At 38.2% G+C, this 19041-nt stretch overlaps 1 protein-coding gene across 5 annotated transcripts in view; it reads right to left on the bottom strand.

Moving 5' to 3' along the window:
* Window positions 1–19041, bottom strand: part of med23 (mediator complex subunit 23) — a 94999-nt gene that overhangs the window by 54488 nt on the left and 21470 nt on the right. For 2 of the 5 annotated variants that reach the window (XM_041187637.1, XM_041187640.1), the window contains exons 10-19: window positions 16916–17011; window positions 16410–16427; window positions 15490–15690; window positions 13015–13158; window positions 12770–12915; window positions 11973–12218; window positions 11217–11359; window positions 5880–6054; window positions 3746–3909; window positions 2330–2454 (exon numbers count right to left, since the gene is read on the bottom strand). In XM_041187637.1, coding sequence (XP_041043571.1) covers window positions 2330–2454; window positions 3746–3909; window positions 5880–6054; window positions 11217–11359; window positions 11973–12218; window positions 12770–12915; window positions 13015–13158; window positions 15490–15690; window positions 16410–16427; window positions 16916–17011 — 1458 coding nt within the window. The remainder of the gene's footprint in view (window positions 1–2329; window positions 2455–3745; window positions 3910–5879; window positions 6055–11216; window positions 11360–11972; window positions 12219–12769; window positions 12916–13014; window positions 13159–15489; window positions 15691–16409; window positions 16428–16915; window positions 17012–19041) is intronic. The other 3 variants (XM_041187639.1, XM_041187641.1, XM_041187638.1) reach the window with 2 other exon arrangements.

The raw sequence follows: 19041 nt of genomic DNA, 5'->3' as shown, positions 1-19041 counted from the left end.
AAAACATGAAACCTCATCCACTGGTGGGATGAGGTTTCATGTAGGGTTTAAAAAAGTTTATTAAAGTTTCAGTGAAATTTATTAACATGTCCCAATTTGTGTGACATTGTCATATGAGTGGGACATGTTAAGGATTTTTAATTTTTCTATTTTTAAAGTTTGTATAGATGTCAGCAATCTCCCTGAGGCAGCACTTAGCCTCAGGGAGATGTGCGCTCTTTTGTGCGCATGCGCGAAAGAGCGCACTCTCGCTTTTGGGGAATTCCCCCCCCCCCCCCCCAGCCCGCACAGGAAGTGCATAGCGCTTCCCGCTGGGTGGGCCTTAATTGGCCTGCCCACTTGAAATGGCGGCATGGCCCGCTTCTCCGGCAGAGATCGGCTCCCCACTGCCGGAGATTGGGTTGGGCCCGCCCGCCCTACAGACAGAAAATTCTGCCCCATGTTTCTTTGTCACAATGGAACAAAGCAGTTCATGAACCAAATTTCTCTAGTGTTAACTCAATCTGTCTTAAAAAAGTTTAAGGAAGCACATATGCTAGTCACAGATTAAGTTCAGATCACTGCAAGTTTCATCATTATCTTTGAGTTCTGCTGCCACGCTAGTGAATACAGGGCAGAGGGTGTCAAGTTCTGTGGGGGAAAAAACAAGCAAACTGACAGCTTACAAAAACTGATATCACTGACTCTAAGTAAATATCTGTTGCATATCTAAAGTTGTAACAGTTACCCTTTTACACATTAAAGCCTCTCGATTAATGCAAGTTGCTATTCCTGTTAAAGTTGTGCAGATGATTCAGAACAGTTCTGTTTCAATGGAAAACTAGAGCATGGCCATAATTTAAGACAGGAAAATAATGCAGCTACAATATGCCATGCAAATCAAGACTAAGTTGTCAGATAAGAGGTTAGAGATACGTTAATGTTTGGCAACACAAAAACAAATAGGTGGTGTTAAAAAGAAAATATAAAGTGCTAGGACACACCTTCATTTGAATTTTCCATATTTATCAACTTTTCCAATTCTTGGTAAAATGAGAACTTCTTTGACAATACTATTGCACAAGAATAAAACTACTGTCCACGTCTGATAATCAGACTACATCTTGCAACCAGTGAACAGATGGTAATAGGAACAAAACAATCCCATATTTGAATCGGTCTTGAAGGAATGACGTGACAGAGCTTAGGGCCTGGCCAGTTTAAATTCATATTTTCTATTCTTACATTAATTTGTAGCTTGGCTCAGCAATGTGACAACTGAAAATGATTTATCTGTTTGTTGAAAGGGTTTAAGCATACTTTTTTTGTAGCTGATGAGTTGTGGATTGAGAAAATACATATGCTGTCTGGTCTGACAGTCAAGTTTAAAAAACAGCTTTTCTCTAATGACTTTAATAAAAAGGAAAAGTGCACAAACATTAGCCTGGAGTCCAAATTCAGTCAAAGCAAATTTTGTTTGATTCAGGGTTGGAGTTGGCTGCTGAAGTTATTGACTCTTCTGGAATCCCTACCTCCCCACTCTCCCACTACAAGAATTAATTCAAAGTAGGGCATTAATGATTAATTGGGAAAAGTAAATATTTTAAATCTTTCTTTATACTAAGGCCAAAAAATGAGACAAGTCTTGGCATTAGGAAAAATGAGACAATTAATCAAGTTGGTGCTCATATCCTTTTGTTTATTTCGCTACGGGGAAGGGTCTTGCTCAAAACGTACTGAAAAAACACTAACATTTCAAAACCTTTGTATTGAAATAGACTAATGTCATCAATTTACTGATGATTAAGATAGTTTTTTGCAATTTACTATTTATTCTTGTTTCTGTGTTAATTTTACATCTTATAAATGCAAATAATTCCCTTTTAATCTGAGACCTATGGTCTGATGCCAGTTTGGAGAGAACTGAAAGAAATAGTGGCTTGGTCGTATTATTTCTGGTACCCATGTCAGTAGTAAAATGAAACATTGTTCATCCAGCAGTACTACTGTAGACAAGTAGTGCAGGCTTGCATTTAGCAGCTGCCTTTAATAGAAAACATGATAAAGAGGACTGAGAAATTGCCAAATTTGGATCTACCCTGAAAGAATGGCACTGGAACTCATTGGAATATAGTTGGTCCACAAAAGAAGATCGGTGAAATGATGAATTGCAGAACAGGGCAATAAAAAGTGGAAAGATACGTTAATATTGGCCTAACATGGCTAAAGAAACAGCATATTCAGGTTAAGATTTCTGTTGCTGGAGACCACCACCTCAGTGCCTTTTATGTATAAAGTGCTTTAATATTCACCACCAGGTTAACTGAGAACACAACAAAATTTATCTTACTTGTAATGGAGCTGGGAAACAGCTGAGAGTGTGTGAAGCCCAATTGTGTGGGGTGAAAACCATGATAGTCTGTAGAATGTCTTTACACCAGGTACCTTGTATAGATTCTGAGCCTGTAAAAAAGTCTACATTTTTTTTTAAAGACAAGATAAACATTAGAGGATAATGCAAGTGTGGCATTGTAGGGTGCAGTGGTTATGTCATGTAAGAACATAAGAAATCAGGACAGTAAACCATATTGCCCCTTGAACATGTTCCACCATTCAAAATGATCATGTCACTTTCTGCTCAATTTTATTTTTCCTGCCTGCTCCTCATATCCTTTGATTTCCTAATATATCAAAAATCTGTCTCAGTCTTAAATATACTCTATAATGGAGCATTCACGACCTTTTGCAATAGCAATTTCAAAGATTCACGACCTTCTCAGTCTCCTCATCTCGGTTTGAATTGATCAACCCCTTATCCTGAGACTGTGCCGCGTGTTCTAGATTTCCCAGCCAGGGGGATCAACCTCTAGTTCCTTTCAGAATCTTGCATGTTTCAATAAGATCGCTTCTCATTCTTTTAAACTCCAGAGTGTATAAACCCTCTTCCCAGGAACTGATCTAGTGAACCTTTGCTGTACTGCCTCCAAAGAATGTATATCCTTCCTAAACATGGAGACCAAAAATGCATAGTGTACTCCAGGTGCGGTCACACCAAAGCTCTATATATAGTTGAAGCAAGACTTCCTTATTCTTGTATTCTAATCCCCTTGTAATAAAAGGTCAACATACCATTTCCCTTCCTAATTGTTTGCTGTACCGCATACTGACTTGGTATTTCAAGTGCATCCAAGTCTCTCTAGAAGTCAATATTTAGAAGTTAGTTGGTACTGGATTAGCAATCCAGAAGTCATGACTACAACCTTACTGTAGTAATTATGGGCACAAGTTCAAATTCCACTATTGTGAAACTGAATTCAATACATCTCAATTTGTGCACTTGCACCAGAAAAAAAAGCTTCTGCAATAAAATCTTAATTAGTTCATTAATGTTCCTCAGTGAACATTATCTGACCCCCCTATCAAATCTGATCTATACTGGAGTCCACTCCCACACCAGATGTCTAACTCTAATTCCCTCTGAAATGGTCTTGCAAACTTCTATTACTTAATTAAACACCACCACTACAAACCAATGATTCAAGAAGGCCCATCACGATCTCAGGGCATCTAGTAATGAGCAAAAAAATACAATCTTGTCAGTGTTGCTCACATCTCAAGAACAAATGTAAAAAGAATTCCAGAAACAAGGCAATACATTAGTTGTTAATTGATATGATTACAGGATATTTGACTCAAAATAAACATTCTAAACATGGAGCAATTCACAATGCAGTTGTAATACAATTGAATTTTCAAATTAACTTACCAGTTACATGTGTTGCTCTAGCTAGAGTTAGGATTAGAGCTCTGTTAAGTTCCTCCGACTCAGCAGAAAGAACTGTTTTGGGGTCACTGAGAAACCGTGTGAATTGGGGCTGGACCTCTGAACTGCCCAATGCTGTGATCAGTCGGAGAGCTGTGCTTTCAACACTAAATGGTCAAAGGCAATTATTAAGTTAGTAAAATTTATGGTTCCATATTCAAACTTATTCCAAAATTTAGTGACAGTGTTATTGAAAAATCCAGGAACACTAATCACACCAGGGCAAAGGCCACATCAGTGATCTTAAATCTGTGTTATGGTATCTGAACTACAATCACTGGTCACCATCATCCCCCGACGCACACGAAACTAAAAACTAGTGTAAGCCTGACGACCTTTGTTTCTAGCTGCATTGATAATTATAGCAACAATATAACCTTTTCAACTGTATGGTTTCAATGAGAATACTCAAGAACTGAACTAATACTGACTGCTGCAGACCAGCACCTGCTATGTTCAAATTCATCCTGATGTACCAATCTCACCATTTGTTTGCTCTACCTTGCATCTGCAATTGCCTCCAACCCTAAATTAGTTGGCTTGACTCAGTGGAGGCTCTACATCAAGTCAGGGGTTCAAGCCCCACTCCAGTATTCAGGCATCAAACCCAATATTTCCTTGCAGTACTAAAGTTGTGCTGTTTTTCCAGATGAGGTGTTTGGAGATCTGATCAACTGTTCAAGTAGATGTAAAAAATTCCCTGAAGCTATTTAAAGAGCCAGGAAGCTGTCCCATTGGTCAATGCAACATCTATCCCTCTACCTAAATTACTAAAAACAGATTAACAGGGCACTCGATGTTTGTGGGAACTTGCTGAGAATAAAATGGCTGCCATATTTACCACGTAACAATAAATACTATTGCCTGGAGTGTCTTGGAATATCTTCCATTTTTTTTCTAAGAATCCTCCTGATACTCTCCACTTCCTCTTCTCTCTGTTCCATTATTGAGGGTACAACCTTTGGGTGTTTCCATAATTTAAAAGACATTATATATTAGTGCACTAATGTTGTAATCATTACTGCTGTGCAAGAGTAAGTAGTGAATGTGGAGCAAACAAATTGCCTACCCAGCCTGAAATTGTTAGTCTGCTTTAAGATACAAGACAGTGCTATAAATAACTTATCCAAACAGAAAGAAATCTCCTCAAAATATTGGGCAATATTCTAAAATAGTAGATAAGGGTCGAAGGCACCTTTCATTTAAAAGTACTTAACTAATTATAATATTTTTTCTTTAAAAACAAAAAATAATATTACTGGCAGGTCATGTACATCCTATTATTTTTTAAAATGATTACCGTTATCAACACCAAAAGAGAATTCTTCAAAATAAAACTATTATGCATTACAAGTTTTATATAAATTCTATCTATAAACAGAATACAAATCTGGGGTGTTCCAATTATAAAGGTAATACTGAAAGTTTGAAATTATATTCAAATGTTTCAATTAAATAAAGAATCCAAGAGACAAGAGAGCAAGAAAGATCTTAAACGGAGAACCTGACACTGTTCAGGATACTTATAAACATTTTAAGAATTGGGTAGCAGTAATCCTCTTATCTGGATTTTGTTTGTAAGGATTAATAGAGATCTTCAAGAATTATGATAAGTTTTCAGATAATGAATGGTAAAGGTTGGTCCCACTAATTGGTGAATCAATAACAAGAGGCCATGGACTCAGAATAATCCATAGAAGAAAAAATGAGGCCAACTTTCAAATGGTTATTTGAATTTGGAATACTTTACCACAAGCAGCCACTGAGGCAGAGATTATATCATTTGAAAGGCAATGGAATAAGTATTTGAAAGAATGAACGTTAAGAGATCCAGGAGAAGACTGTGATGCAGATTTCAGATAGCTCCAGTGAAAGAGGCAGCATTGATAAGGTTCAATATTCCAAGGCCTCCTTCTATGCTGTAACTTCCATTGCTCAAAAAAGTAACTCCAGTCCACTGAAGCCACATTTAAAAGGTTTATAAGATCACCTTTACCACACTATTGTTCCCATTTAAAGTCACACTGCATGGAAGTACCAGGTCAGTTCTATACATGAAAGATTAAAAATAGCTTACCACAGGTGAAGTTGGTTTTGATTGGTCTGTGGTACAGCTGCCAATGAATGAAGGTGGCTTAACAGCTGTACTCTGTAGTGAGGTTGGATGTGATGCATGCGATAGCTGAACATCTCCAGCAGAGTGTGTAGGATCCCCCAAGCATGCGACTTGAAAACATTTGGTAAAAGCTGGCCTAAAAGAGAAAAAAAACATTTAGTCTGCTTTGTATACAAACATGAAATTCGTGTTCGCTTTTTTTCAGATCTGTATTTCAAAAGAGCTAAACCACCTGTCCATAGTATATATGAGAGTATTTTTCAAGGCTAGGGATGCTACTTTGGAAATTTCATTCTTTTCAATTACAAAAAGGAGATCACATAATTACAAGATGAATCTAAAAATCCATTCCTGAGAACTGCAGAGAAATACAACAGGGAGCTATAGTAAAAATATATTTTATAACGGTCAGCAAATATCAATTCTGGGACATTGAACAATATTAGATTTTGGGAATTTTATCAATGCCAAGCACTTTCAGTACACCTATATCTGATTTTGGAAGGATAAAACTCCTATCCCACTAATCCAATTTCTTACATTTCTAACATCAATCAATCTTGAACTACCCTATGAGTGAATTCTGCCAAACTGGATGAGATTTAAACACAAATTTTAGAAGTTCACTGTAGCATTGAGAAGAGACTATTTATATTCCAAATTGGGTTAAATATTTCATTGTTTTCCTTACTGGCAGCAGTTAGCATTTAGACATCAATCACATAGGTTTAATGCTGCCTTTCATCTGTCTGGAACAAAATAGTTCAACCTGATCCCTGTAGAGTAACTGCTAAGATATCAGTGTGACATTTCCAGTCTCCACATTTCTGTGATTCTGAAGAAAGGTTACAGACCTGAAACATTATTTTTCTGTCCACAGATGTAGGCCAGGCCTGCTGAGTATTTTCAGCATTTTCTGCTTTTTAGTTTGAGTTTCCGTGTCATGCTGCATTATATTATGACCTTTCAGACAATACAATTTTGAATAAAAATAAATTGCCAAAATCATGGGTCCTTTGGCAGTATCAGCTCCAGACAGTTCCAAGAGTCAGCAAATATCTAGTTAAACATGGACATTCAAAGCCATCCTCTGTTTAAGGGTAGAATGTCAACAAATGGACTATAGCATTCCAGCATTCCAGCCAACTCGTCTCGTCTGTCTGGTTCACAACGGACAAAAGACACATTGGAACTCAATGTGTGTTAGATGAATTTGGAAGGGTCTTTCTCAACCTCCCAGTATTTTATGATGGCCCCTCATCTGAATCCAAACTGGGTAAATTTCAAAGTGCCAAATAATAACAGGGTGTTTATGGACCTGAACACCAGCCTTATTTGGAAAAGGACTTTGGACTTGTAACAGATCATATTGGTGTTGCTTGCTTTTAAAACAGCAAGAATCAACTCTGAAGTGACAGAGTCACCATCAGGCAGCCATCGAACCAGCTGCAGTCAACTAAGCAGCCAAGGTGCAATACCTTGAAAGTGTGAGGTCTCTCCACAACCTGTTGCAACTTCATGTTCACCTGAAAATCAACCTCCTGGAAATTCAACTACAAGTCTTGCAGCTTACGGGCAAACCTCTGCTTCAAGGCCTTCACTTCAACCAAAAGCATCAGCTCATCTAAGAAACTACAGACCTGCCTCGATAGACAGACTGAGACAATTATCCATTGTAATTGTATTTTTTTTTTACTTCATTTGTATCTAGTCTTTGTGTGAGTGAGTGTGGGTGAGTCGAATGAGTGATTCATCACATTTTTCAAAAGCTCCGAGCAAGTGTGAAATAATAAATAACCTTTATTTTAAAACTCAAAAAAAGGTTTGCTGCTGGGATTATTTAAATTGAGACAACCACTCTGATGGTAAGAAAATACACACAAGGGAGGCGATGGTTTAGTGGTATTGTCACTGCACTAATAATCCAGGGACACAGGGTAATGCTCTGGCCATAGTGGAATTTAAATTCAATAAAAATCTGGAATTAAAAAGTTTAACAATGAAACCATTGCCGATTGTTGTAAAAACCCATCTGGTTCACTTTAGGGAAAGAAATCTGCAGTCCTTACCTGGTCTACATGTTACTCCAGACTCACAGCAATGTGGGTCCTAAATGCCCTCTGAACAAGGGCAATTAGGGATGGGCATTAAATGCTGGCTTAGCCAACGATGTCCCCATTGCCCACATCCCCTGAATGAATTTTAAAAATTCAAAAATATGCACACTGATCAAGGACAGTACGAAAACACAAAATTCTGTCTGTGACACTAGCATCTGCAGCATTTTGCTTTCATCTTGAACCTCATTTGTAAATATGTATCATATTTCCAACTGTTAAGAACTTTCACTAGGAAATGGAAACTGAACCAAAAACCAACTGTCCTGCCTGAACTCAAAGCATGGGAAATCAGCACGCCTACGGCATTTGCATGAAGTTCTCTGTCTCTGCTAGAGGGAGGGAGCTGTGCCTGATGCAAAGATTGTGACCTTGTACAAGAGCAAGGACAACTGCAGCAACTGCAACAACTATCTTCCTGCTAAGCACTGGAGGAAAAGTGTTTGCCCACGTTGCCCCTGTCAAACTCCAAATCCCGGTTGAACACACTCCTAATCCCAGAGTAGTTTCAGAGCTGGGAGATGTACAATTGACATGAACTTCACAGTCTGACGGGTGGAAGAGAAATGCTGTGAACAAAGGAGACCACTATATATGGCCTTCTTCAATCTCACCAAGGCATTTGACAATGAGAGCAATGGCAGCCTATTTAAGCTGCTGGAGAAAATTGGCTGTTCAGAGCCACTCAGTATGACTTCCTCTTTCTATGACAACATGATGAGCAAGGTCAGCTAATATTGGAACCCTTTGAGATCTGGAGTGGGGTCAAACATCGTTGTATTCTGACACTGACACTATGACATATCCTTCTCTTTGCTCTTGTCACATGCCTTCAGGTTATCTACACAGGATGTTTACTTACATGCCAGAACTGATGGAAAGCTGTTCAGCTTTACTCACCTGAGATCTAAGGCAAAGGTACCCCAAGTCCACTTCAGATTTGCTCCTTGTTGAAGATGCTGCACTAACATTCCAGACCAAGGAACCCTGCAGCTGCAAAGTGACAGACTCTCTCATGCCTGTAAAGAGTTTGGTTTGACCATCAAGGTGACAAATGTCATGGTGTAGGACTTTGCCATACCATCATCCAACAGCATTGACAACGTGACACTGACAGTTGTTGACAGTTTCACATATCTAGGTTGCACAATCACCAGCAATCTGCCACTTGATGCTGAAATCAACGCATGCATCGCAAATGCTGCAGCTGTTATGAGCAAGCTGAGTAAAAGAGTATGGAACAACAGCAATCCAACTGAGAATACCAAACTGAGAGTCTACCAAGCCTGTGCCCTCAATGTATTCCTCTACAGCAGTGAGACCTGGACAACATATGCTAGGCAAAAGAGGCTGAACAGTGTCCACCTTCATTGTCTCAGACTTATCCTTGGCATCGCTAGGCTGGACAAGGTCACCAACTCAGAGGTCCTGGAATGCACCAATTTGATCAGCATACACTCACTGCTACGTCAATGACATCTGTGTTGGCTCAGCCATGTTCATAAGAGGGATGGCAGCCATTTACCCAAAGACCTTCTGTATTGTGAACTGGCCACTGGGTTGTGAACTCCTGGGCGCCTACACTGCAAGGACACCTGCAACTGAGATATGAAGTTAATGACACCGACAGTGACAACTGGGAAATAGTCACTGATGGCTGTGACCTCTGGAGGCTGACTGTTTGGAAGGGCATTGGCAGGGGCAAGCAGAAATGAAAAGCTCAGCTGGCTGAGAAGAGGTCCCAGAGAAAAGAGGCCAGTGAGGCCAGGTGGTTAACAGTGAGGTTGAGTGTCCTGGGCTCCAGGAAGATATAGATGGGATGGTCAAGTGGGCAGATAAGGGGCAGATGAAATTTAACCCTGAAAAGTGAGAGGCGATATACTTTGGAAGGAATAATTTGACATGGAAGTATTCAATGAACGGCATGACACTAGGAAGTTCTGAGGGACAAAGGGACCTTGGCGTGTGTGTCCATAGATTTCTGAAGGCAGAGGGGCATGTCAGTGGGGGGGTGAAAGAGGCATATGGGACACTTGCCTTTATCAATCAAGGCATAGATTACAAAAGTAGGGAGGTCATGTTGGAGTTGTATAGAACTTTGGTGAGGCCACAGCTGGAGTACTGTGTGCAGTTCTGGTCACTACATTATAGGAAGGATGTGATTGACTGGAGGGGGTGCAGAGGAGATTCACCAGCATGTTGCCTGGGATGAAACATTTAAGTTATGAAGAGAGGTTGGATAGACTTGGGTTGTTTTTGTTGGAGCAGAGAAGACTGAGGTGCAACCTGATCGAGGTGTACAAGATAATGAGGGGCATGGACAGGGTGGATAGAGAGCAGCTGTTCCCCTTAATTGAAGGGTCAGTCACGAGGGTACATTAGTTCAAGGTGAGGGGCAGGAGGTTTAAGTGGGTCATGTGAGGAAAAACTTTTTTTACCCAGAGGGTGGTGACAGTCTGGAATGTGCTGCCTGGGAGGGTGGTGGAGGCGGGTTGCCTCACATCCTTTAAAAAGTACCTAGATGAGCACTTGGCACGTCATAAAATTCAAGGCTACAGGCCAAGTGCTGGTAAATGGGATTAAGTAGATAGGTCAGATGTTTTTCACGTGTCAGTGCAGACTCGATGGGCCGAAGGACCTCTTCTGCATTGTGTGATTCTGTGAATCGTGCACCTTCTCAGCCAATTCTCAGCCAAATACAGCAGAGACCGGAGACTGCTGCCCGCCATGCCAGAGTGGGGCTCCTGAGCCACACCAGGCAATGCCCAACACAGAATTGACCACCAATTGCAAACCATTGTCTTGGAAGACAGAAGACTACCACCATATAGAGTGAGAGACAGAAAAGGAAAACAAAATTTCCTTCTATTGGCTTGATGTGGGAGACCAGTGATGAAACTACCGTGTGCTACTGATCCCCAGAATTTAATATTCTCAAGGTCCAAATCAAATAAGCAAGGGTTATCAGTAATGCTCAGAAATCTAACAAGTACTCCACAAGTTTGAGGTGTTCCTTTAGCTCTCTTGTTCTCAAAATACAATTTTTAATTTTCCAACTCAAAAGCATGCAACAGTCTTCAGAAACATATCCTTCATAAATTAAATCTGAGCTTTAGGGAAAAAAGTAAATTAAGGATGTGTACTGATTCTCCACAGATGCATCCAGGAATAATACACTTACTGATAAAACCTTTAATTCCAAGAGATTCAATCTCCATATAAACTAGGAGACGACTGTAGGTTTCCACGAGAGCAGGAGCCAATGCTAGGCTCGATTTAGCATGGGCTAGTTTGATCACCCTTGTAGCTATACTGTGAATGAGGCTGAAACACAGGATATTTAAATCAGTAAAGGTTCAAGCAGTACAATATAAATACAGAGCAACATTAATGCACTTCAATTACTGATTATAATTATATTGCTGCAAACAGGTAATTTAGAAAGTTTCAGCTTGTAAACAAAAAGCTAATTCTAATTATGCGGCATAGTATAGAAAGGATACTCGCTATTGTGATATTACCAAAATATAATATGCAGTCTTATGACAATCTAAAACCTAAACTAACGTCATTTGAGCCAAAGAAACAGGCTTATTTATAGCATTCAGGTCATTTAACAGTGAGCTCTGCACAGAATCAGTTAATTTTTGATGGGAAAAACAAGGTATCTTTAATAGTCCCTGAGCAGGGCATTACTGCAATGCTTGGTAGTTATTTATGCTTTCACCACTAAAATTTATTTGGGCCAAATGTAATGCTATAAATCAGTAATCAAATGATACAATGTCTATTCTGAAAACTGTTCCTTCCTTTCACTATAAGGTATTTCATTATCTACTTGGCAAATGAATAATGATGATTATAATAATAATAAAGGCTCATAAAAAACACTATTCTGCCACAATGTGGTCCAGCAAGATTAAATTCCAGTGACTACCTCATTTTGGCATGAACGGTTAGTGAATCTAATAAGTTCATCGGTAGTGGGGTAATAGATCCCGAAGCCGTGCAGTTTGTTCCAGGAAGAGATATCCTCAAGCTTCCATTCCCATAAATGGTTTCAACCAATACTCCCATAGGTAATGTAAAACATTCAGAATTAGTAGAATATGCATTGCACAGCAAGGCAATCTTGTAATCGTTCATCTGTAGGCTTTTGTTTCTCAAACTTTGCTGTAAAAATCTGTATTGAAAATAATTAGAGTGAAGTTAATAACTTTGCTGCATTTATGATTATTAATAAAGTAAACGTTTGATATTTACTAATATTATGAGCTGCTTTTCATAAGAAATCAGTCTTTTTGTCTTCCAGGGAATTATTTCCTCTAAAGGCATTTACTTTCATTGTTCTTGCACTCTGCAAACTACTTACTAGATTTTTTTCTCCAGGAATGGTGATGAAAGAAGAGGTTTATTTCTTCAGAGCATTTTAATGTTTTGGTTTTATTCACCATTACCTTTCAAAAACGCATCTTTTAGGATACAAAGTCGTAAGCACGTATTAATGGCATTGCCATACATGCAATAATGTTATGCTAGTACAGAAGAACCACTAATTTTAATTATTTTTTTATTGACCAGCACAGGCAGCACTGCTAGAAAACCTCATTTGCCTGCAATCGGAAACAGGCACATTTCCTACCATTTCCTATTGCACTAGGTTAAAAATCAGGTATGTTACCCTGATCCATTCACAGACATGCCGACCCTTAAACTTTATATTTAATAGCTTACTCATGGTGCAGTTTGAGAGAGTGAGGGATGGGGATCTGCAGTTTGGAGTTATCATTTTGTGCCTTCCTGTTGAGATGGATCCAGATACAAGTCATGGCAAAAGCATGAGTAGACTGTGGTTTGCTAATGTCAGGTACAGGAATGCACTGAAAACAAAGAAAAATAAGCATATCAGAATCTGGAAACGCTCTTCCTTCTTTACTAAAAAAAACTGCAACAAAATGGATTTGACGTATAAATCCTACTTCTTTCTCTGGGTACAGCAGATCAAACAGCTTCATCACTGGGAGGAAATCAGCTAGTGCATTCTTCTGGATACTGCCAGAAATGAACTGCAACAAAACCCACATCAGATGGTCTCGCCCTTTTATTAGACCTCGGCCTGCCAGCTACAAGATAAAGACAACAAAGTTACAAAAGTTTTGCTTTTAGTGTTGCAGACAAATAATTTTGTGGTGGAAAGGAGGATTTCAACAACAAAAGTTTTTTTTAAAAAAAGTGAGACAAACCACAAAATTCTTTGTACCAAGTGCCTGAAATGGGGATGGACAGAGTAGAGAAGTGAGCCAGTTTTAAGCAGTTTTGTGGAAAAGAGGATTTAGAAGTTGCCCTTCAATAGCAGAACACAAGCGATGACCGTGCAGGAAGCGGCTTAGCCACATAAAAATAACAGGTCACAAGGCTGGCATTTTGCCCATCATACATATGACAGCAAGTCTTCACAGTATCTCTCTCATGTTTAAATATCCTCCCAACAATGGGTTGCCCCAGGATTGCACGTGATATTCGAACTGTGACCTATCCTTTTTTAAACTTAGCACCCCAAGTATGAAACCCAGAATTAATTTGTATTTTTTCTTTCCTTTTCAATCTAATGACCAACTTTAAAGATGTAGCTGTACCCCTAGATCTCTCAGTTCTCCCCGATATTAACTAGTTTACCTTTAAGGGGAAGGGAACATATTCTGTCAATTATCATGCACTCTAATTTTCATAACATATGTTCTAAGTGATGCCCAATGCTGTCAAAATTCCACGCTCATTATGTTGTAATTTCTTCAAAAGAAAAATCAAGCCACTCAAGCACACCTTGTCTTTTACAAACCGAAGCTGAATGTCTCTGATCAATCCATGCCTTTAATTTTATCTTGTGTTATGAACTCAAAAGTTCACTAGTAACCCAATCAATAGTTAGCTTATAGTCTCCTGGTTTACCCTTTCCTTTTTTTGAAGAGATATTGCCTTTTCCATACTCCAATCCTTTACCCCAATTTCAGCTTTCAAAGATTTTGTGTAAAATTATAGTTAGCATAACCATCAACTCCTTTCCAACATTCATCAGTATTTTCATAAATATTAACTTGGCACAGTAACTTTTGCAATTTTCAGCAACTAATATTTTAAATAATACATCCATTTTAATATTTATCTCAAGTAGTGGTCCTTCAACATACTACTTTGACACTTATACTTTCATATTCCTTTAAAAAGCTAGGCCAAATTACTTGAGAATCTCTGCCACTCCTTCACTCTCAAATACAAAATTATTCATGGGTCTAAATAGCCCAATTGTTGTTCAATTATTTTTTCACTTATGTGCTCATAAACCATCGTCCTTCTTCCATATTCTTTTACCTTCTTAATGTTTTCCATCGTTTCCCTTTCACAACTTTCATATTTCTCATTTGTTTCTGCTACATGACCTCACTATATTTATGACATCTGCTTAAGCTTCATTTTTGTTCTAAACTTCATTTGGAATCTCATGACCTTTGTCTTTGAGTTAGAATATTTTAACTTATAAATTAAAGCATTCTACAATTTGGATACTAAATTGGTTTGTTTCCAATCCAACACTTTTATACTGGACCTTAACATCTCTTTTTAATGTGAATCAAATGAGTTCTGGTCACTATTTTCCTAGCACTCAACTACCAAGAAGTCACTTACATGCCATGCTCGGATACTCAGAACTGGAGCAAAAATGACCTTCTTTCTTGTTGGACATGCAACATATTGGGTGAGATTCTAACTCATTCAGAACCCATTCACTTGCACAGGGTTAAAGGAGGTTTTCTGGGTGGATTCTAAGAAATCCTCTCCATTTTGACTACAAATGCTGGTCTTATCCTGGTCTGGAATTAGTCCCATCATTACAATTGTTATCGCTGTATCTGCAAATCACACTCTCAATTTCTTTCTATTTTTCAGTGATCCATAAAATACACTCAATACAACAACAGATTATTTATCATTTCTTAGGTATCTGGCACTGTATATATTACAGACGCCTGAAATTTCCTTTATTATCCCTGCCTGAGACCACTTTGTTTTTACAAACCAGTTTTCATTCAAATACCTTTTCAATACCTATCTCGTACATTATGATAGTTCCAAATACCATATTTAAATGCCATCTTCTGTTAATAGCTTCCATGCATCTCTTCTAGGCTTGCGAATGGCAATTTTGTTACTGATTGCAAACTGTGCAGTTGAGTTTTGCTGCATTTCTTAACGAGGTTTAGAATCTGTCCAAGTTATATATTTTGGTATAATTTCCCATTTGAAGCTTAAGCCTACTAATTTACAAACTACAATGTACAAAATGTGTAAATTCAACATATACAGTCACTGGATAATCATGGAGCAAAATCTGTGTACCAGTGTAGATTTGAAATTATATACATTTATAACTTGGCATTTCTGTATCCCAAACATACCTTCTGATGAAGTGATAACACCATGTGTGGGAAACTAGCAAATTGAAATAAGACAAAGAAAATGAGTTGACTCGAGAGGTGCTGCCACAATAACTGACTGGTGCCTCCATCATCAAACTTTTCTTCTGTCTCAGAGCGTTCCATTGCATAAACCACTAAATCCACAAGCTGGTCTTCCAAAACTGGACAGCGCTGTTTGTGCTGTAAAGTAGACACTTATTACAGAAATGAACATTAAATACATAAGATTGATTACTTATGCAAAAGAAACTTGACAAAGCATGAAATGCTAACCTAAACACACTGCAATGAGATATTTCAGAAAGCACCTAATTTGCATGTAGCGTAAAAAAAAGATGCCAAGCGCTGCAATGATTTCCCCTCTTCCCCAAATCTACATGTCCAGAAACTCAACTTTTGTTTTTTTTAAGTCTCAACTTTGGCCAACAAGGAACATAACCACAAGTGTTCTGGTAGACAAATTAATAAAAAAAATTTTTTCATATATCTTTAGAACCTACATTCTATTACTACCTACATATAAAATTAGCATGCTTTCCATTTGCGATCATGAAACTTAAAAAATACATTGTATTTTCTTTGAAAGCATGCCTTATGAGCCCTAACAAAAGTACAGCTACTTTGAACACATCTGTTGATTCTACTTTAATATGCAGTGTAACTACTTTTCACAGGTCAACAACAGAACATTTGCTCAACAACTTCTCCATGACGACTGTAAAAATCTTAGGTGCAAGAATTGCAACAATCACACATTCTGTAGCAGACAGCGACAGACACCACTGCATTCTCTACGTATACCAGCATGCAGATCTACTTTATTCTCTAAATGGCATCAGTTGCTACCAAGCAGTCAGCATCTCGTTAGTCACAATACAACAGTAAGATTGTAAACATACCTGAGCAATGTTCAAGGTCTAGAGCATTGTAGGATGGGCAGGACAAGACAGGACAGAACAAAAATAAAGGAAGAAAAAAAGAAAGACATAACAGTGACTATGAGGCCAGCCTCAGGTTGCCCCGACAGGTCAAGCCCCACAAAAACCAAAAATGTACAAGTTCTAATATTTGAGGCTGGCCTAATAGCTAAAGCAATGTAAATAAAACTCAAATCATGTATTTCTTTACGTTAATTCTACAATTTTTTCCACAAGATGCTGCATTTACAATTTTTTACCATTCCCATCCACAAGGCAATACAAACTAGATTTCAAAACTTTTTTCCTATTTCAAGAAGCTCAAAAGTAAAATCCGTAATAAGATAAACTAATGCTAACTTACAATCCGACTATTTTTGCTGAACACTCGTTTGCTTATTTTGCCATAGCAACAGAAAAGAGAAAAAGAACAGTGCAGGCTATATTTAGAAGTCAAGTCCATAGTAAAATACAGTGAGATACAGTACCTGTTTATTCAGACCTAGCATGTTGCAGACCATATCCCTGGAGTAAGGCTGTTCTAAAACATATCTCAATAGAGCAGTCTGCGGGTCAAAAAGATCCTAAGAGAAATAAAATACAGACTTGACGTTCACTTTATCTTTTTTAAGAGAGGATTTCAAAATAAATGCTCATAATACCCCCCAAAGAAAAACAAATGTGATTTTGAACTTGTTTAGGAAAGAAAAGCCAAGTCTCATTTTGCAGTCTTTTGAAACAGCTGTGCCCAAGTGAAAATTGACAGTGCTTCTCTTAGATCTGATTTTCAATTGCTCAATGTTTATTCACACAAGATAAAGGGGTGTCAAGTGCTTGCAGTTTCTGCTACTGGTACTGTAAAGGTCTGTTGATTGACAATTTTATAGGGTTCTAGTAAAAGAAGCTTTTTAAAATAAATTCTGAACGATTGATGGTTTCAAGCTTTTCCATACATGCCAGTGATACTACTGGGTTCACTGGTTCTGTACAAAGTATATGCTGGATGAATGGGTATGAAAATGCCTGAAATTGGCATGGGGGTTACAAGGAGCAATGGGGGTTGGGTGGAGGGGCAGAAGATGGCATGGAGGATATGAGGGGCCATTAGGAGTGGGTGAAGAGGTATATGTTGGCATGCAAGGGGCTTTGGGAGTGTGCGGGCTGTGGGGAGGAATGACCTTTTAACCACCTACCTCAACACTCAGCAGCCCGTGGATGCTTCTGCACTATTCCAGGGGCAGCAGGCCTGACACTAGTTAGCAACTGCCCCAGGAGTGAAAATTCCACCTTTGCAAGCACTATCACCAGCTGGAAATTTCCCAACTCCCGCTACCTGCCTCGAGAATGAAAATCCAGCCCTTGAAGTTTGCCAATACTGGTTTATACTGAATTTACACACAAGCCTTTTTATATCTGCTTTGCATCAATAACTTCCTTAAAGGGACCATTAAAAGGACATGATCTCATTGGTTTGGAATTGTAAAAAGTATTTAATTATATTGAATATTGCTCTCCTCACCAAACTGCCATTTATTTCCTTTAATTGTCTTCTGTGGTTTGTATGATCATGTACCTCGGGAATTCTGCGATATTTCCCCTTGATTTTTAAGAACTGCAAAATCAACTAAGTGCAATAATTAGACTTGAAACCAACTTACACATTAGTTACACCAAATCTAGTATCCTAATCCTGGAATTTGATCAACGTTCCAATTTTAATCCTGCTGATGCAGGTTTCAAAATTTGATGCAAAATTTACTAACTTTTTTTAAATGACCTGCTCATTTATGGTTCGCCCCAAAATTCATCATTTATAATACACCAGCCTGCACACTTTCCATGTTATGTTTGGGGCACACAATCCAGATGAGAAACCAGGATCCTTACCCTGTTTCATTTAATATCTACTTTGGAACCATTTCAGCTCCAATTCTCCAAGAAAATCAGCATATTAAATTCTTACTCACCAACTATGTGTCTGGTCAATATACCCTCTAAGTTTCTCTCTAAAATAGTTGCTAATTCTTCAACCCAATTCTCTAGTAGGCTGCTTGATGAAAGTCATGCATGTACAAGTCAATTTTCTGCACTGTTGCCCATGGTCAAACAACACTTAAAGGGGGAACAAGATTAAAGGGCCGGGGATATTTGGACCAGAGTGTACAGGTTGCCATTTTAAAGTTATACAGCCTGCATATATTTTCATAATATTTTTTAAATGAAATGATTGTATGTAAAGTTAAATACAAAATACACTTTGATTTGAGAAATGCTAGGTGATGCACACAAGTTTCTCTGCAATATAAACTGAGGATCTGAGAAATGCAAAAATCATATGCAAATGTAAACAGAAGGGTGAAATGACAGTGTGATTATTTTACATAGGCATTTTCCACTATAAATGGGAAAGATGTCAGGGAGTACACGTCAACACAGGAATTTTAATAAATACTACATAGATTTTCCTGTGTCTAGATATTGAATTATTTATATTTGCAATCTTTGTTACAGATTATTTACAATATGCACTATATTAAATCACATTGATGATAGTATAAAATTGTTATGAAAACACTTGAAAAATTCAGTGAGCATATTCTATATTAAATTAAGA

Source organism: Carcharodon carcharias, chromosome 5 (assembly GCF_017639515.1).
Source record: "Carcharodon carcharias isolate sCarCar2 chromosome 5, sCarCar2.pri, whole genome shotgun sequence".
Classification (NCBI taxonomy): domain Eukaryota; kingdom Metazoa; phylum Chordata; class Chondrichthyes; order Lamniformes; family Lamnidae; genus Carcharodon; species Carcharodon carcharias.
This window is presented reverse-complemented; position numbering and strand designations above follow the sequence as displayed.